This window comes from Ixodes scapularis, unplaced genomic scaffold (assembly GCF_016920785.2).
Source record: "Ixodes scapularis isolate PalLabHiFi unplaced genomic scaffold, ASM1692078v2 PGA_scaffold1__304_contigs__length_218370807, whole genome shotgun sequence".
Lineage (NCBI taxonomy): Eukaryota > Metazoa > Arthropoda > Arachnida > Ixodida > Ixodidae > Ixodes > Ixodes scapularis.
Genome location: NW_024609846.1, coordinates 142,431,616 through 142,452,304, shown reverse-complemented (window position 1 = coordinate 142,452,304; position 20,689 = coordinate 142,431,616). Strand labels below are relative to the sequence as shown.

At 45.2% G+C, this 20,689-nt stretch overlaps 2 protein-coding genes across 2 annotated transcripts; one reads left to right on the top strand and one right to left on the bottom strand.

Moving 5' to 3' along the window:
• Window positions 1–8,775: 8,775 nt before the first annotated feature.
• On the top strand, window positions 8,776–11,509 carry LOC115332568. Its single transcript, XM_042290962.1, has 4 exons — window positions 8,776–8,980; window positions 9,395–9,593; window positions 9,681–9,818; window positions 10,677–11,509. Exons 1-4 carry the CDS (start codon window positions 8,958–8,960, stop codon window positions 11,448–11,450), a joined length of 1,134 nt encoding a protein of 377 aa, XP_042146896.1. The 5' UTR covers window positions 8,776–8,957; the 3' UTR covers window positions 11,451–11,509.
• A 16-nt stretch (window positions 11,510–11,525) lies between these two features.
• LOC115332569 lies at window positions 11,526–12,761 on the bottom strand. The gene has a single exon (XM_040207782.3). It carries the CDS (start codon window positions 12,699–12,701, stop codon window positions 11,784–11,786), a length of 918 nt encoding a protein of 305 aa, XP_040063716.1. The 5' UTR covers window positions 12,702–12,761; the 3' UTR covers window positions 11,526–11,783.
• Between the last annotated feature and the right edge of the window lie 7,928 nt (window positions 12,762–20,689).

Here is a 20,689-nt window from a genome sequence, read left to right as displayed (position 1 = left end):
GCTGCTTTTTGGCAGGTCATTACTCATCTTCTTTTTGAATTCCTTTTTGTGGGATTGATGTCGTTCGAAAGGCAATGCAATCCTCTTTCATTTGATATTATGTATGTATTGGTTTATACAGTTCATGCGCAATTGTAGCGTTGCAAATATGATGGCGCGGACCCTCGCTTGCTCCGCTGGTTCATATTTCATCAACGATCAATTAAATAAAACACGCTTCCAATGGAGCAGTCTCGTTAAGATGGTGTCGGAGCAGAAGGTAACGATATACTTTTTTGGTATTTGCACTACTTTGTTTTGTTCATCTCTCCAAATATTGCCCTAAAATTGTAACTTTTCAGTACAAATATGTTTTTAATGACATGCGCTAGGGCAACGAAATTAGCTACAGATGTAGTGCTTATAATCCGTAATATGTAGAGAAAAATGTAATGGTGTGTAAAATTTGTTTGTTTAGATATTCTATATCAAACGTAGCACATTTTCGTGCTTCGAGTCACGGTGCTTCAAATGCCGCTGACGAAATAATTAGACTATGATAAAATCTTTTTATAACATTTAGAACTACAAATGTTGCCCAAGAAGTGGACGATGGCTTTTTTTTTTTTTTAAGTGATAACGCTCCAGGAGCCCTTCAGAGTGGGCACGGGAGCAGCGCGACGGCCGCAATGGCTTACAAACCTTGTTTCTTCGTACCTCAGGTCCTACTACCACTCCTGGCTTACTGCGCGTCCCGGTATAATGGTTTCGCCTTCGACTTCATCACCATGGATTCGCTGCCGCAAGTTCCAGTCGGCGATTCCCGCCGACATAATGACGTAAAGCAGGCCACCTGGATCTACGATTCGCCTCGCTTCATCAAAGAAAACCCATCGACATCGACGACGCCCGCAGCGCCAGATGTAAAAGGCTGGCAGTTCAGTGAATTCTCCAGTGGGCACGGGAGCAGCGCGACGGCCGCAATGGCTTACAAACCTTGTTTCTTCGTACCTCAGGTGGGTATCCACATTCCTTTGAACCTAAAAAACAAAAACAAACGTTTGCTATTGCTGTTCCCGAGCCCACGGGTGTTTCTTAGTGTGATATTGGAGTACTTGAAAAATTGTCTTCTTTTATTGATGTCGGGTGACGTAGAGTCCAATCCCGGCCCTTTCACACGAACCACGTCGTCACAGTCCACCAAAGGAAAAACTAGCCAGCCCATGGTTAGTATGACAGAAGATAATACTGAGGGAGCGGTTGCACTGACCCAGGCAGAGCAAAACATAGAAATTTTGCGCATGTTGCGCGATCTTCAAAAGAAATCAGCTGAAATAGCAACAGGTAATCAGGAATTAAAACAAAGCATCACTGAAATTAGAAACGGTCAACAAAACATTGAATCTACGCTTACAAATATAGGCGGTAGATTAACAACTGTCGAAGAGAAGCTAGAGGTGCTAGATAGTGTTGAAGTTGATTTGCGGAATACTTCCAACACGGTAGAAGGTCTTCAAAGACAAAACCAATTATTGCAGACTCGTATTAACGAACTAGAGGACAGGTCACGGCGTGACAATTTGATTTTCCACGGAATTCCTGATATTCAGGAAACGTGGCCACAAACAGAAGAAAAGGTATCAAACTTGTTGTCCAACTGGCTTAGTATTCAGCTAGCCTCGGTTGATATCGAACGCGCTCACCGTTTAGGAAAATTTTCCGGCTCAAGGTGCCGCCCCGTAATAATAAAATTTTCTAGTTTTAAAACAAAAGAAAAGGTACTTCAGGCCAAAGCTAAACTGAAAGAACACGACGTGAGTGTAACTGAGGATTTTTCACCCGCGACGCGCGAAGTACGGAGGAAGCTGACCGAATTTGCCAAAACGATGCCTAACAGTCCCTCCTTCCAGCTGAAATACAACAAACTGTCCGTTAATGGAAAATTATACACGTACGACCCTGTCTCCGATAAAATCTGTGAGTCACGACTTCCGATATCACAATCAGCTACTACCGATACACCAACAACTGTGCCCTCGGGACAACACGCTGCGTCATCCAGGCAACGTGATACGTCAGACACGTATGGGTTACCGAGGGGCTGTGGTTATCGTGCATCCTTATCACAAGTCTCTATTTTATTTACTAATATCAGAAGCGTTGTCAGAAACCGCACCGAAATTTCTTCTGCTATTGATTCTTGCTCTGCCGATATTGTCGTGTTAACAGAGACATGGCTTAACAGTAACATTCGTGAAAATGAAATATTCGATTTGTCCAATCAATTTCATTTCTACAGACGAGATAGGGAAACGAGGCAAGGTGGTGGTGTACTAATAGCGATTAAAAAGGAATTTGAGTCATTCGCACTTCATATTGCGTCATGCTTAGAGATTATATGGGTGTCTGTAAAACTAGCTCATTATAGAATGGTTGTCGGGGTTTGCTATCGCCCCCCGAATGATTCCTCTACCTTTGTTACTGAGCTCTATGATGCCATAAACATCGTTATCACACGGTACCCAACATCCCCTGTATTCTTGCTGGGTGATTTTAATTATCCAGGAATCAAATGGTCAACGTCCCCCCCTTCACTAAATTCGTCCTCGTCTGTTTGCCAGGAATTTATTGAGTTATGTTCATACTTTCACTTTACACAGATTATTTCCGAACCAACCAGAGTTACACCGACAAGTGCGAACCTGTTAGATTTGGTATTAACTACTTGTCCCGAGTTATGCTCAGAAGTAACATACATGCCGAAAATAAGTGATCACTCTCTACTAAATTTTTCTGTGACTATTCCTGTAAAAAATTTTTCTAATAGAACTAAAGTAATACGTAATTATCCTAATGCTGACTTTAACCAAATCAATGATGAACTGTTTTTATTTCTACAAGCGTTTCTAAACGGGTTCGAAGCACGCTCAGTTGAATATAATTGAAAGCTTCTAAAAACGAAGATGACAGAGCTTGCTAACCGTTTTATTCCAGTTCGTGTAATCTGTTATAATCCGCAAGCACCATGGTATAATTCATTTATCAGGCGCCTTTCCAATCGAAAAAAACGCATGTATAGAAGTGCAAAAACGTCTAGTGACCAACATCGATGGTCTCTATATCGTACCTCGGCTGATGAATATAATTCTGCAGTCAAATCGGCGAAGGAAAATTTTCTAACCAACACATTACCAAATATGTTGCTGAACAATCCAAGAAAATTTTGGAATGTAGTGAACCCGGCTGATAGTTCGCGAATTGTACTAACGAATTTGGACGGTGAACCAATTGATGACAAACAGTGTTCAGATACGCTTAACAACGTGTTTTCCAGCGCTTTTTCGTGTGTTTTTTCTGACGTTTTGCCTTCATTTAGTAACCCTGAGTATTTACCCATGTATCCTGTGCAGATTGAGACTGATGGTGTTGCCAAAATTATTGACTCTCTCAAACCTTTCTCCTCCTCTGGTGTTGACTGTATTACTCCCATGTTCCTAAAAAACACGAAAGCCTATACCTCTGTCGCCCTCGCTAAAATTTTTCAGCAATCCCTCAATTCTGGTGAGCTCCCGCAGGACTGGAAAATAGGGAGGGTGGTTCCCGTGCACAAATCTGGCGACAAGCACTCACCCTACAACTACAGACCCATATCAATCACTAGCGTTCCTTGCAAAATTCTAGAACACATACTTTTCTCCCATATCGCGAACTATCTGGAATCAAATTCTTTTTTTCACCGCGCACAGCACGGCTTTCGCAAATCTTTTTCGTGCGAGACACAACTGGCTTTATTCATTCATAAGTTGCAATCTATACTCGATAACCGATCATCCGCCGACTGTATATATCTGGATTTCGCGAAAGCATTTGATAAGGTATCTCACCAGCTCCTGCTACTAAAACCAAAAAAAATAGGTATTGATATTAACATACTAAAATGGCTTGAATGCTTTCTCACACATCGTCAGCAATTTGTAACCGCGAATGAAGTCAGCTCTCTCCTTCACCCTGTAATATCTGGCGTACCCCAAGGTACTGGACTTGGGCCATTACTTTTCCTTGTCTATAATAACGATCTACCAAACTGTGTATCATCTTCGATTCATCTATTCGCAGATGATTGTGTTCTTTACCGGGAAATAACCTCTATCAATGACGTGCATGCACTTCAATCTGATATTGACGCTATCACTTCTTGGTGCAAAACGTGGCATATGACACTAAATGTTAACAAGTGCAAATTCATGCGAATCTCTCGTTGTTCCGCTAACTTACCTTCATATCACCTTGATAGTAGTCTACTCGAAACTGTCGAATCATACAAGTATTTAGGCGTCCATATTACTTCTAATCTTAGCTGGCAAATTCACATCGACTCCATTACTAACAAGGCTAACCGTATGCTTGGGTACCTAAAACGCAACTTTTACTCGGCCCCTACTTCTATTAAATTACTGTTCTACAAAACAATTGTGCGCTCACAACTAGAATATGCTTCAGCGATATGGGATCCTGGCATCGGAACTCTCGTTAATCAGTTGGAAATGATTCAAAATAACTCGGTTCGATTTATATATTCTAACTACCAACGAGCTGCTAGCGTATCCTCCATGAAATCTAACCTAGGTCTTTCTTCCCTAGCGTCACGACGCAAAAACGCACGACTTTGTTTGTTCCATAAAATTTTCCACCACACCACTTTACGCGGTGAACTGTTAACATCACCTTCATACATGTCGTCACGGATGGATCACCCACATAAAGTAGGAGTCATTTCATGCAACACTAATTCCTTTTTTTATTCCTTCATCCCACGTACGTCTAGTGACTGGAACCACCTTCCCTCTCTGATAGCCACTATTAATAATTATGATTTGTTTCAATCTGCCTTAAAAAATATATCTGATTGATTATTTAACTGTATTAGTAGAAGACGTTGTGTTTGCCGGTTTCAGGCTAGTGGACTATATAGTATCAAAGTGTATTAATCATTTGTAACCATTGTTGTTGTTTTTTTATTTTCTTTCGTGTATGCTTTCCCAATTATTATTCCATTTTACTTATTGTATTTGCTGTACCACTCCCCTCTATAATGCTTCATGCCTTGAGGGTATTTATAAATAAATAAATAAATAAAATTTACCCGTTCTTGACGCATATCTTTTATGGACATCAAACAGATTTATTGGCATCTAATAACGTTTATTGTATAGAATAGATATATATTACATTCTATTCGATTTTCACAATGATCTTGCTTTGGTTTCCTGATATGTCTAGAGCTTCGCTTATTTTAAGAACAATTAAACACTGTTTGTGTATTTTGTTGCGCTATCTGTCAAATGGCAGGCAAAACTGCTGATTTCTAATGTTGGAAAAATTTTCGAGGGCAGCGATGGCATCTGTATCTTCATCAATGTCCGTGTCTTTTTACCTTCACATTTAGAAAATATATTGGAAGATTTACTATTGACAAATGAGAAGTTTAAGTACTGGGTCAGGTAATAGATCCAAGATAAATGATTACAGAAGCGTAGATACAATGTGTTCGTTATTCGATATGATTGAAATCAATAAACAATAAAGACGAAGAGGAAAAGAATATAACCGAGTTCACTTCATGCCTAGAGCCACTAAATGAGCTGCGCTTAGAATATTTTCACTCCGTTCCCCAACATTGTTGTGGGCGCCGCAATTTTGAGTCTTGTGCAGAGCAAACGCAACTGCCGATCGTCATGATTCAAAAGTGCGACTTCCTCAGCATTAGATCCGGTGTTAGAAAGCTTATACAATATTGCTTTGCTCTGACGCGGACTGTTTAAACATTTGTGGAGGACGGAAAAGCGTTTCTTGTGATTTTAGATAAAGCTTCAGATAACTGGTGACCATGATTTTAAGCCACAATATACCCAAGTGTCGTTACTCTGAAGCGCAGCTTATTTAATGACATTATTCATGCCCTTGTTCAAGGAGCTTGTGATATCTGAAGGGGCCATATGGCGTAACCCCCCCAGGTTCCACAAGCCAGTACCTTTTGACGCCTGCCTCTCCCTCATTGTTCACGCTAGTGTCACTAAATTAGCTACGCTTCAAAGTAGCGACACTCGGCCATATTGTTGCTTAAAATCATGGTTGCCAGTTATCTGAAGCTTTATATGAAATCACAGGAAACGCTTTTCCTTCCTTCACAAATGTTTAAACAGTTCGCAACAAAGCAAAGCAATATTACATGAGCTTCCTAACACCGAATCTAATGCTGAGGAAGTCGCACTTCTGAATCATGACGATTGGCAGTTGCCTCTGCTCTGCACAAGCGCCAAAATAACGGTGCCCACAACAATGTCGGGGAACGGAGTGCCAATACTTTAAGCGCAGCTCATTTAGTGGCTCCAGTTCCCGAGAACCTCCTTTCCCCTGACTGAAACTGAAACTAAATATGAATAATGCACCATTATTATAGCTTATTTGGTTATAACTAACTACACATAATGAGAGGAGAAAGCCGCCGGGTAGGAGAAACGCGGGTTTTATGTGCGACCGTTCTCACCGTCTCAGAAGAGAGAACACGCGAGCTTTCGCTGGTTTAAAAAAGACGATCCAAAGATCCGAGAGCCCGTGGCAAACCGCCGAACTAGCACACTCTAGCCGAACCGCATCAATTACTACCTAGAGCCACTATATACGGCAGCGTAGCTGCCAGAGTAGCGACACGACGCAAAATTACCTAGATGCACGGCGTCAGAAGCGCCGACAGTGATCTCCATTTTGGGCCCGGGAGTTTGCCATAGTAACCGTGCTGCTAGTGACGCTGGGCGGCAACTTTTTTCTCGTAGATATCTCCATTCGTTCATTGAAAAGTGGTAAGAGACGCTTGGTATGGCGGTACGGCACGGGTCTCTAAAGGAACGGTGCCTGTTTCTTCTGTGAAGTAAGTCGATTTACAGCCCGGGGACTGTCGGGCGACGACAGCTGCTAAGTATCGTAGGTGCACGGACAGGGCGAGTGGTTTTCTGCGCCGCCGGGATGGCAGCCGCTTCGAGGGACGTGCGTACCGTCCTTGTACTTTCAGACTTCGCTCCTAGGAAACAAAATCCGATGAAGCCGGCCACGACAGGACGATTGCATCGGGACATGATTGCTGCTCGTCTGCCCAATAGTAAGCTAATGTATGCCTAGCATCATACTTCTTCAAGACCCAATCATCCATTCAAGATGAGATTATCTTACCGACTGGCGAAGAGCGACGTCGACGACGATCTAACACACGTCTGGACAATGCATAGTCGACGGGGTTAAACCAAAAAGGACAGCATGGTGGTCTCCAGAGGATTGTTAACGTCATCGAAAGAGACGGACGCCTGATATGAGGTGTTCTTGCCGACAGGCCAAGTTGTTGTCCGGAAGTTTACCGGCATGCAAAAAGACAATATTTTTCTCTGGTGTAGCACACACATCCGTGTTAAAAGGGCCAGGAAATGATTTTTTAACTTCTTCCTTAGTTGTAATCCTCAACTCAAAAGCGAACTGTGAAATCACGCGGTCGCAACATGATAGGGCACCGGTGCGATGACCCCAAGCTTCCACCGTGCTTTTTAAGCACACCATAGAACTTGGCATTCGCAAGTGATGATAAGTTCCGTCAGGGCACTCATTGGCCACGAACGCGATTTCAAATATTCGTCAACGAATTGATTGTTGACGAGCGTATACGTCCGAGTGACGCAGTTTTCGTGTCCAATGCGTGAGCTGGGGTCGGCTGACCTTATTTTGGCCTTTGTAGGCATTGCAAGGAGGATATTTAGATTCATACACACATGGTGATAACATCGTAGCACACTGACATTAATGAGCACAAAACGGGCCCAGCTACAGAAAATAAATATTACACTCGTAAGGAATAATTATGTCTGTAACTTGTTAATTACAAAGACGAACACAGCTCTGAGCATTAAGTTTAATAGTATGTGTTGATGCATTGTTATGTAGCAGGATATTTCATATACGTCATTTGAGCAAACACCAGCTTGTCACTTGAAAAAACTAATAAAAAATAACTGCGATCAAATGCAAGCTCATCTATTGCCACGAAAGCACGTTATCTTCAGAACTGCCGATTGGTAAAATCGGCGATTACACTCTGTCTCATCCTACGATGAACTAAAGGCCAAAGCCACGGAGCGCCAGTTCCAATTATGTTCCACGCTATACTATGACACGCTTTACATTGATTAGGGGTGCACGCATAATGCTCGAATCCAGAAGCGCCGCATAATTTCTATAGCTTCGACGCTGCAAAGAGCCTACATCTCGTGACTTTTTTTGCGATGTAAAATTGTTGAGTCACTCAGTGCTCTTCGATTCACACCACTGTCCACCCGTCCCCTCATCAGTGATCCGAGACGCGGGCGCCGATACGTGCATCGAGGCGAAATACCGCAAAATGTCTAAGTGGCTTGTGATTGGATCTGGCGGTCCGTAGCTCTTGCCTTTAGTCCATCGTAGGGTGAGACGAAGTATACACTCCGTGCGCGGCGACCGGCGCGCCGCCGCGCGGCCGTCAGAGAGGACAGGCCGCGAGAACCGAGCTGCCCGAGCAGAAGGAAACAGCGCGGCACCACCGCTTACAGAGGCTTGCACAACTGCCGCCGCGACGCCCAAACTGCGCCGCAAACGCGCTGTTTATTGCGATTATGAATTACTGCGTCGTCGGTTGTACTAATAGGTACACGTCGTGCCCCGCGGGGACGACGTTGTACAGTTTTTCAACTCGTCCGTGCTTCGTCGGGCAGCGGCAAGAGTGGATCAGAGCCGTGCGGCGGAAGAAGTAAGTTCCGCTCCGGATCTTGTCTTCCAATGGATCGTAATGGCGAACTTATCTTCTCCGTCTCGCGTTGTGTTTTGGTTTTTCTTCTGCCACTAACGTTTGCGTATTTCAGTGCCGACGGAACGGACTGGGAGCCGACCCGGCACTCACGGATATGCAGCGTTCATTTCGTCGGAGGTGCGTCCTCGAAGGATGTTTCGTCCCCGTCGTATGCGCCGACGACATTCCCCGAAGAGTACCGCAAGCGTTCGGTGCTCCCTGAGGATAAATCCGGACGCTACGAAAGGTGAGAACATTGTCAAATTGCCGTATTTGAACCTACTTGTTCCGGTCTGTCGGCTGCTTTTAATTAGCATCCTTACAGACGCGGCAATTTTGTTTTCTTTTCGACGGTTTCGGGGAAGCAGTTTTATGACGCTGGTTTCTCGTAGGTCGCGGAAAGACAATGTCAAACGCAACTGCTGCACAGTTGGGTGGGAATGCGAGAACAATTGCAGTGTTTGCTCTATTTAGAAGCCAGGAGCTTATTTGTTGGTATGCAGCCTCACTGTGATTAATGAGAGAAGTGAAGGTGTGATTTCTTTTTCTTAGATACAAGAAACGGAGGACAGCTACTGCAGCTCTGCCCCAGACCTCAACGTCGCTGCCAGACTTGCTGCAAGCTGCGCCACCAACAGTGGTGACCGAGGCTCCTGTGGATCTGCCAGCATCTCCAGCATTCGCACCAGAGTTTGGAGAACCTGAAGTCACTGGACAACATAGTGAAGCTCGTCATCAGGAAGGTGTGGAGGTAGGTTCTCCTCTGCTAACATGAGACTAAACATTTGAGTTTTGCTTTAATTGTAAATATTGTAACATGTCATTGCTTCAACTTCAGGTATCAACTCAAACATCATGGACATCAGAGCCCCAGGATCAGGGTGTGCTGATGATATCCTGCGTCTTCTGGACTGGTGTCTGCGAGGCATCCACCCAGGTTGCATACTTAGCGCACAAGCGACCGACGACTGCTGATGCAAGTATCGCTGCGGTGTGCCTCCAGGATCACCAACCGAAAGGTTTTTATGGTTACCATTCTTTGTTTACAATGCTAAGTCATGTCACGGCAAGCGGAATTGTCTAAATTAGTGACTCCACAGCGGCTGTGCTCAGCTTCTGCGCCATCAGTCTAGGAATGAAAACACGTTAATTCACAGCAAAGCTACGAAAGATCATGCGCAACACTTCAGAAATGCAAGTCACATCTCAACAAATACTGCCCGTGCCAAAGCCTCTCTAATTCTGTCCGCATTCGCGACATGGTGAATGCTCGAGCCTAAACATAAAGAGTCGACGAGAAGGACGCTGTCCCACAAGTTCAGCAGATTTGCACCATTGCTGTAGTTAATGATCGTCGAGCCTGTCCGTGGGGATTAAAGTAGTCGCAGAACATTAGCTCTCACTCATCACAACCAGAGTCTGCGTGTACATCCGGTCTCGGTGTCTCATTACATTCGCCATTTGTACTTCTGCCATACGTCACTTTTCAGCATGGTTCTCAGACAGCCGAGATGAGACTGGCGAGCTGGTCGGATCGGTTGGGGGTTGGGAAAAAGAGCAGTAGGATTCAGTCGATCAGAGACAGAATTCGCAGACAACAGTTTTACTGTCGTAAAAGATGACAATTTGCTGGCAATTATTCTTATCACCACAGAGTGACGCAAGCTTCGTGTAGTAGTGAAGCCAAGAGCTAGTGGGCATTCAGCCATTAGAGTTTGCTAGATACTCTTGGCAGCTACAAGGGACTTCGGTTAAGATTTCACCGCACTTCGAGCAAAAATGTCTGGTCAAAGAAAACTTTATTCTGTTTACATAAAAAGTATTTTCGTTCCAGGTACGTGGGGAGCGATACTTGGATCTGGGTATGGAGAGCAAGCTCCTGCTTTTCCTGGTCAAGATGAAGCATGGACTGACCTTCTCTGCCTTGGGTGTATTGTTTGGTATCCACCGAACCAGTGCATCGCGCATCTTCTACACGATTCTAGATGTGCTCTATGTTAGTACGCAGGGATGGATCCAGTGGTTTTCTAGAGATGTTGTTCATGCATCAATGCCTGCATCGTTCCGGTCGAAGTATCCCAATTGTAGGGTTATCGTCGACTGCAGTGAAGTCCGGATTGAGAAACCGAGCAAAGTCTCTGACAGAGTGAACTGCTGGAGTAATTACAAAAGTGACTTCACGCTCAAATTTCTTGTTGGCATCACGCCATCTGGGTACATTACATTTATTTCAGATGTTTATGGCGGAAGGGCAAGTGACACTTACATCATAGCAAACTCTCGGCTGGTTAACCTGCTAGAACCAGGTGATATGGTTATGGCCGACAAAGGGTTTCCTCACGTGAAGTGCGACTTGGAGAGTAAAGATGTGACTCTCGTTATGCCACCATTTGCAAGAGCTAATGAACAGTTCACGGAGGCAGAGATGAAGGAGACATACAAGGTTGCATCTCATCGAATTCATGTTGAGAGATGTATCCAGCGGATTAAGAGTTTCGCAATCTTGAACCAAAGGTTGACGCCAGAACTCAAATGCCACATAGACAAAATTCTACATGTATGTAGCATGCTCGCGAACCTGCAAGGTCCCGTCATTAAGACTCTGTGAGAGTTTCGAACAGAAATCTGTGCTTCCGATAAAGTACACAGTGCGCAAAAAGACAAAGACCGACGAGAAGGAAGCACACAGGATGAGAGGACGAAAATTAGCATTTGTCGTGTTTGTTCCTTTTTCATCAGTCTTTGTCATTTTGTACAATCAGTCTTCGTCGTTTTGCACGCCGTGTATTTTATCGTAAGCGTGAACCAACTTGCCCACGTTGCCACTATGAATCAGAAATAAATGGTCACACACGTTTTATTTGTGATATTTCAACTGGACATTTGCACTTCGTATTCCATACAGAACAATTTTTCACATATCAGCACTACTCTAGCTGATTTAGAGGCTTTGCCGCTTCAGAACAGCTGGAAAATAGTGCCTAAAAAAAAACCATTCCAGCTTTGGCACAACTTTCTTCAAGAACGGCATGTCCTTCATTACTTTGACACACTCGGACCCCTTGGGTGAGTAGACGTAGAGGTCGCACACATTCGCACCAACAACATACATGCTGACTTGAACTTGTGTGTAGTACACATGGCTTTCTTGCAGCTTCAGCTTTTTCCCCTCGTATTGCAGGTAGTCAACGTTAATGTTCTCGTTAACTACGGGCTTGGTCTCGCACCTAGACGGACACTTGATCTCTAGGAGGCGGACTTCCCCATTCTCTTCCACCAGTCCGTCGGGGCTGCAACACAACCACGGCTGTGGGACGCACACAACAAGTCCTACTTGTATCACCTTTTTCTTTTCCGAGGACTCGTATTCTTTCCTGGCTTCCGGTTCTTTCGCTACACCGTAAGAACATGAGGCACTCTTGAATGACCGTGGTGAGGCAAGGTCTTCGGCCAGGGTATCGAAGTCAGCTGTACGTATTTTCACTCTGTGAGCCTTGGAGCTTGCAGAGATTCTTGGTGCCCGCAAGCGGTGCCATTGTGGGCATGCACTTTGAAGTATTGTCTCTTGTGCAATCTCTTTGCACTCATCCTCGCTGACCATGACAGCGAGAAGAATGTCGTCACATAGCTCCTCACTCAAAATGTCATCTGCGCCAAATATTACCCGCGGTTGTCCGACACGAGGTAGAAGCTTGTTGAGACTTTTGAGGTTCTCCTTCACTTGCTCCTCTTGACGAAGCATAATGCCTAACGGGCAGTTGGAGTTTACAATAGACGCTGGCACCGGTTGTCCCTGCAGCCTGCCATCCGGTAGCTTCGATGCAAACATTTCCGAGAATAGCACACCCTTGTTGTACATTCCAAGCTGCTTTGCCGATGGCCTCTTCCACACATTTGTTGTGGACGTCTTTGTGGAAGTGTCCTCCCTGTTCACGTATGCCACCACTGCTGTCGTGTGCTTGCACTGGCCGCATGTGCCACCTCTACAGGTGCAGTGCGCCTCTGTTATCCTCCTGGTGTTGTCCAGCTGATGACAAAAAGAAAACGTGGATGTAAGACTCCTTAATGTCCAGTCAAGTTCATGCAACATTGTCATTATGAATATCATCAGCACTACACGTTCTCCTGTGCGCCTGGTCTTTTTCTCGGAACAAAAAGATCATGCTCAAAAATATACAACAGCAGGGCAGAAAGTGCAGGAATTTGTTTTTGTTAGGTCGACCAAGGGTTGGAATGGGATGAGTGAGACAACCGTGCAGCAAATGCTGATACATTTATTTCGTTAATGTTCGCCTCCCTCGCGAAAATAGGAAGTGTGAGGAAATTGTCTTTGCAATTCTGATCGGACGTGCGGTCCGACTTTAGGCATCAGCGAAATGATCCCGCTTTGATAATAAAGGAGAGGTCACATTTCGCAGTGGGCTCGAGTCTAGCAATCGATCGGAGTTGCCGAGGCCCTACAGGTGCTGCAGAAGTTTTCTGATCAAATAGCAACGGGTCTTGAGGCTTTTGTGATCGTAGCACCCACTCACGAGATTTGTTTACCCATATCTCTCGGCGCTCGATACGATCGAGTCAGCTACGACGAGGAAGAGCTGGCGTGCACAGAAATCGGCGAAGAAACTAGAAGGCAGTTAAATGAAGGCAAGATAAACAAAGAAAGAGATTGTTACACACCGCAACAAATTGAAGTGAAACATTTCGCGAAAAAGACTCCGTGCGAATTGCCGTGACCCGAAAGGATAAACATCATTCCCAAGATTTCATCTAGGCATTCGATAATCACGAATAGCTCTGAGATTCTGAAGGAGACAATACTAGTAAATACGAATAAATAATTCTGTGAGCATGAAAGAACGCGCACTTACTTTGATCGTTATGGAGTAAGCTTCTTGACAGACGCTCGCCTGTCGCACACACCTTGCCCTCAGGACCGACGACGCCGCCGATAATCTCTCGTTAACGTCGAAGACGTGGCCACTCTCGTAGAGGTCTTCACCCTTTTTCGTAGTGTCATCGCGAAACATCGAGCCTACTAACACGTCTTTAAAACCGGCTCGAAGTACCAAGCCTCCGACTGCGGACGTCTGCGCCGCCATAGCGTCCTGGTGCAAAGGGCGGCTGCAAGCGGCCGGACGAGTCTCGCGAAGCAACACCAGCTCCGCCGCCAGTGGCGCTGCCGTGCAGCCCCACCGCGCCCCCTATAGTTCCCGCACGGAGTGTATAGTACAAAAGGTTAGAGATTGCAGGCGCTTCCTCGCTAAAAGTTGCTGTGATTATTCGGTGACCCATGCTGAAACAACTTCCCCTAGGCCCTACACGCAACGTATACCTTTCGTTTTGATTCTCAGATATTCAAACTTCAAAGGAAGCTACAAAAATGCGAAAATTTTATCCTAAAAGGTATATCGTAAAATCGCTGTTTAGTACAAAACGTAAAGATCGCAGGAGCTTCCTCGCTAAAAGTTTTTGTGATAATGCGGTTACCTGGTGCTCCTTGGGGAAGTTGGGAATTTTCACGAAAAATGAACTCCGAAAACACGGAGCCCTAGCTATGGGTAGGGCTCCGTATTTTCGGAGTTTATTTTTTAGCAAAAATTCGGTGTTTATAGGAGTTTATTTTTCGTAAATCCCCGAGTCTCCGGAATTCGGAGTTTAATTTCGCTGTATTCTCAATAATCCAAAATCTTAGATGAAATGATATCTGAACACGAACACATCAGAACACACGAAACACATTTTAATTGTCTGGAAGGTTTGAATGTACAAACATATATACACAGGCACAAAATACTTGTATACAAAACATGTATGTTTGTTCGTGTTACAACCTTAGAGCTTGTTATAATAGACGCAAGCATACTTTAGGAGGTGTCTGTCGCTGATGGAAGCGCGCTCCTTTCGGTTGATAACTCTCAGCATTGAAAATGCCCTTTCAACGTTTGCGCTAGAAACAGGGAGAGCTAGAAGCCTCAGCGCGCAGCGAGAGAGCACTGGCCACTGGACCGTGTGAAGTCTCCAAAACGACAGGGGTTCAACAATGTTGGTGATTTCATAGCTCTGATAGTTCGCAAAATCACTCATGAGCTGGCTCATGTCGTCAGTCTCAAGAAACACTAACTTGAAAATTTGCTCATAAGTTTCGAACGCGCGGGGCAGCTCGAGCTTCTCATTTGGATTCACAATTTGAACGCTAGCTTTACCAGAACGATTCCCTCGTGTACTGCAGTGCATCGCAAAGGTTCCTCTCAACTTTCTGACTCCACTTTTCAGCGACAGCAGCGTAGTATCCATGAAGGTCTGCAACAGTTGTTGAGCGGTCATTCCCGTCAAGGAGATCTAACAGAGTTTCGACATCCGATGTGAACATCTCAGATGGGTCACGCCATTGACTGAGGAGCGCGCGCAAACGAACTCCCAGTATCGGGTAAACCTGGTGTGCCAGGGTACTCTCTGCCTCAAGTTCCTTCTGGTTGAGAGCACAGCACACGAATTCGACTTAAGAAACCTCAGCTTAATCAGCAAGTCGTGCACACCTTCAGGCGATGAAACAAGAGTTTTGAGCCTTTCGCACTTCTTTCCCTTGGCATCGTCGCTTCTCAAGAAAGACGAAATGGCACGCCAATAGTCCAGAACGTCTTCTGGCTTCATAGAAAGAGAACCACCTAGAAGGACATACAGTCTTCAGCGACTTGATGGTCATGCCCATTGCCACGCACACGAGACCGAAGTTACGGCGCAGCTCCCGCGACGACTTCAACAGGGCAGGAAAGTGCACAACAAAATCTTGGACTACCTTAAATGAGCTCGTCTTAATTCTACCCTCCAGAGCGTTGTTAAGGAGGTGGCACGGATCTTTAAAGTGAAGGGCCTTGAATTCGGGGCTGGAGAGTTGCAAGTCCTTGCGAAGCTTCTGCTTGTAGGAGGCTGAATCGGAGCACAACACAGCTACGTCGGCTAAGGCCTTTCCAACCTTCTGAAGAGCGGTTTGTATCAACATGACAATTGATACTGCGTTGCACTGCTGAAGTACTTGCAAGTCTATCATGAGGGTCCTACGTCCAGGAAGGTCGTCGTCGTAGAAGGTTGCAAGTACCGCCACTGCCGGACGACCGCGGAGTTCCGGCGACTCGTCGACGGTGATGGAGATGGGGCGGTCTTTCATCGAAGAGCTTATCGTCGCAATGTCTTTCTCACTGACCTCATGCAGGTATTTCCGATATAGTTGATCACTACCTGGCATTGTGCGCACAGCCGGACACTTCCTTCAAAAGAGGTTGCCGAGAGGTCCGTCAGCGTGGTGCAGTGGAATCCCAGCATGACAGAGTGGACGGCAAAACTGGTGCGGAATGTCATCCGCGTCTTTTTCTGCTGGATCGGGCCTGAGTGATGCATTCTTCCAGCGAGCTTTGCTGTGACGAGTTGCCTAAGGAATAGGAATAACAAGTCGAAGTTAACAAATTGGCTCGAAATGTGTGATTCCGACCGTGTGAAGTTTGTTAAGACACTTGGCACAGAAGGAAGCATACACAATAAACGGAGAAACCGTGTCAGACTGTAAGAAGGATTCTACATACAGTTTCACATAGCCGTAAATTCAGAGCACCCACAGTTAAGAAAGGACTCACCTGTGTCTAGACGGGGCTTCTTCAGCTGGACGTGGCGTTGTGGTTGCAGATGCTGCGCAATTATCAAGGCGCCCTTGCCGTTGTTAATGCTAACTGTCACACGACAATACTTGCGGCTGATTCAGTTGACGCTGATTCTTCAAAATCACTAAATTCCTTTACATAGTCTCTGGAAAGCTTTCGTTTCCTTCCAATTTTGTTTGCCCAAAATGTCTGCTTCACGCGCTACAGATATATGGGGGAACCGCGCAAGTTGAAGGTGGTAATAGAGGAGCTTCAGCCCCACAACCCCTCGCCCACTGTTAAATCGAGGCAGTCATGGCATCCACTGTTACAACACCATCCCTTCTCCCTTTAAAAAAGCGAAATGGTATGGTCTAAACCAGAAACCGGAACAATGACTAGCACTGACGGGTGCTTAGATAGCCTTCTTTGACCCGGAACTACATTGGCCCCTTGTCCTCAGCAAAAACTGGGGAAACGAAAGAGGGCAAACTAGCCCCTCCTCGGGACCGCTGGCCGTTCACACCTATCTATCGGACATTTTGTTGTCCGAACTTGGACCATCACGTTTTGCCACCGTGACCTCTAAAATCTGAGTTTATCGGATAAATCTGAATTGTTAAAAATTTTACCGGCGAATGTTTTTCGGATTTTTTCGGATTTATCCGAAAACACGGAGCCCTAGTTATAGAGTAGAGTTATTTATCAAGGGGAAAATATGATAAATGTCTAAATTATGGATGGATGGATGGATGGATGAATCCGGCTGAACCCTTTGGATGGGGCGGTAGCCTACACCACCTAGCCATTTTGTTTTACCATTTACGGTTAGAATATTAAGTGTGTGACTGCAGTGCCTGCAGAAATTAAGTGTGTGACTGCAGTGCCACTTAATGGTCGTCGTAGTCCCTAGCTCTTGGACCGCGAATCGGCTCGAGTGGCCACTCTTTTCGTTTACTGGGTTACTCTATGGTGAAAGGGGGAAGGTCTCATCCGGGTCCGGCCATACCCGTCCGGCCCTGTCCCCCTCCGCCTCCGGCTTCTGGCGGCTGTTCGCGGTTGCAGATAGAGCTGACGGTTTTGTGGACCTTGGATAGATGGCGCCACTTAAACTCCGTATAATAAAAGTTTTGTCGATGATACCAGGTTTTTGACGCTTTTATATTTATGTTGGAACGACAAGATTTATAGAAAAGTTACCTTTTATCGAGCAGGCATTCGTACAACTTGCTATCTTTCTACAAAAACTCCATTGACGTCATGCCGCGTGTTTCTCATGGCCGCCGCTCGCGGCTGCAGGTTGGTGAATATTCTAATTTTTGCCTCGCTATTACGCGACGGAATCGCAACATTTCGATGAAAGTAGGTGTGTTTTTTGTCATTTGTGACAAGGTGAACAATGTCAAAAGTACAAGATTACAATTATTTCAACGTTAAAATCGTTGCACAGCTCTTTTAAGCGCCTGGTCACCGCAGAACGCTTTCAGTTGGCACAGAGGAGCGGCGGATACGCGGTGGCTTCAAAATCCCTTGTGCTTCATTCTGCAGATTTTCGCCTTCCTTGGGACATGGCTACCTCCTCCTCGCCAGCCAGCCACCATCTCTGCACAGTCACCATGCTCTATATTCCTGGCGGCTATTTGTAACGACATCGCGCCCGTGTTCGATGCCACAGTTGCATCCCTCCTCTTCACCAAGCCAGCATCATCGTCAACGACAACAGGATTCTCTGCGAATTTAAGCGCCTGGTCACCGCAGGACGCTTTCAGTGGGCACAGAGGAGCGGTGGTTATGCGGTCGCTTCAAAATCCCTTCTGCTTCATTCTGAAGGTTCGTTAATACCCATCCTTTCACGTTAAACAATCTTGCAGTGGTTTTGTGTTGCTCTTCCAGTGCCTGCTGATTATTTTTAGAGTTGGTTATGTGTTTTTTCACGTTTTTAAGCTACTTTTGTTATCTGGGGACGTTGAATCAAACCCCGTCCCTATCACTAACAATGATATTCTGGCTACCGTTGCTGAACAGTCTGCTATGAACGATGCGCGTCATACCGAGATGGTTCACATGCTAAATCAGGTCAAAGATAACCAGCATCAACTAGAACTAAAAGTGTTAGACATCAACTCAAGACTTGCAGCAGTGGAATCACTTGTAGAAAGACTAGATGTGCCAGAGTGTCCTGCTGAATTTTGTAATGTGGTTAGTGAGGCCGTCCGAGGCGAAACTACCGTTCTGAATTCACGGCTTAATGAGCTTGAAGATAGGTCACATCGTGACAACTTACTTTTCTACGGTAATGCTGACGCCCTTTTCAAAATCTGGTCGCAGTCAGAGACTCATATCCACGAAAATCTTTCTACGATATTAGGACTAGATTTGCCTGGCGAGGCGATATCCCGTGCTCATAGATTAGGCTCATACAGAAGTAATAACTGCCGGCCAATAGTTAATAAATTTTCTTCCTCTAAGTTCAAGGCGAATGTTTTTTCTCGGCATTTTAAGTTCAAATGAACAGGAATTTCAGTCAGTGTGGATTTCTGTCCGGCTACGCGGCAGTTACGTAAAAAGGTAATAGATTTCGGTAAAGGCACCGGTCAGAGGTTCTCCCTCAGACTAAACAGGCTGCACGTTAACCAAAATGTGTATACTTACTGCCCTGTAACAGATTGTGTTTGTGAAGTGTCTCCTAGTCATGCTTGTGAAACTAACAACACGACGTCTCTCCCTGGCACCAATAATACTGTTTTCGCGCCACAACCGGGCACCGATAATGCAGTTTCCGCACCTGTCCCAAGCAATAATTCACACGCGCCATCAACATAACTATCTAAAAGCCCGGCGACTAACACCATCTCAATATTGTATTCTAACGTGCGAAGTGTGTGCAACAAACCCGATGTCTTGTCATCTTTTATCGACGCCTGTACAGCTGATATTGTTATTCTGACCGAAACTTGGCTTTCTAGTAAGATTGCTGACCGTGAAATTTTTGAGTGTGAAGTTATGTACAAATTTTATCGTTTCAATCGTGACTCCCGCTCAGGTGGCGGTGTTTGTATCGCTGTTCGTGGTTCTATAATATCGAGCGTTGTGCCACTTAACATATTTTTGGAGTTTGTTTGTGCCCATGTACTTGTCAGGAACAAGGATTTTATTTTTTGCACCTGCTATCGACCCCCCACTTCGTTAAATACATCTTACTCTGAGCTTCACGATGTTTTAAATAGACTGGTAGTACGGTTTCCTTCTTAGTCTTTGCTTCTACTGGGTGATTTCAATTTTCCCACAATTAACTAGAAAAACGACACTCCCACAATAAATGATCACTCATCGCGGGTTTTTTCGTTTCTAAGTCTTTGTCTTGATTTTAATTTGAAGCAACTTGCACAACAGCCTACACGATGTTCATCTTATTCTTCCAATGTATTAGACTTCATTCTCACTACAACCCCTGAGCTTGTGTCTCTCTTAACGTACTTACCAGATTTAAGTGACCATTATGTTATTCAGTTTGACCTACAGACATCTGCTTCCTCATGTAAATCATTTAAGCTTATTCAAGACTACAAAAATGCCGATTTTGTTTCAATTAATAATAAATTAGATGCGTTTCTAACCAAGCACATTTCACGTTTTCATACGCGAACGGTTGAAGGAAATTGGTCTCTTGAAACAAGAAGTGAGTGACCTAACTAACCAGTACATCCCTCTGAAGCGGATCCGCTCTAATTCACAGGCAAGGCGGTTTAACGCACGCCTTAAGCGTTTGCAAAATAAAAAGAAACGGTTATTTTGGTACGCTAAATTAACAAAATCTGCTGAGTGCTGGCACGCTTACGAAGCTGCTGATACAGAGTATAAACAAGCTGTCGCACAATCAAAAAAGGAATTTTATCAGTGTACTGATAAAATCCTTGGTGAAATCCAAGGAAAATCCTTGGTGAAATCCAAGGTGAAATCCCCTTGGTGAAATCCAGGGGGGGGGGGGGGGGCTCTGCCTTCCCCCCCCCCTGGATTTCATTAAGGGCCCCCCTCCCTCCCCCCCCCCCCCCCCCCCCCCCCCCCGTAGTCGATGCCTATGGAAAAAGTTGTCTGGAGCAAGAATGAACGTGAATCTTCTAGAAGCCCGTGACCGAGCGTTGCTTTCTAGGCTCTGCGGACGGCAATATGACGGGCCGGCCCTTTTTTCGTGCGTTTGTTTGGCTCTTTGTGGATT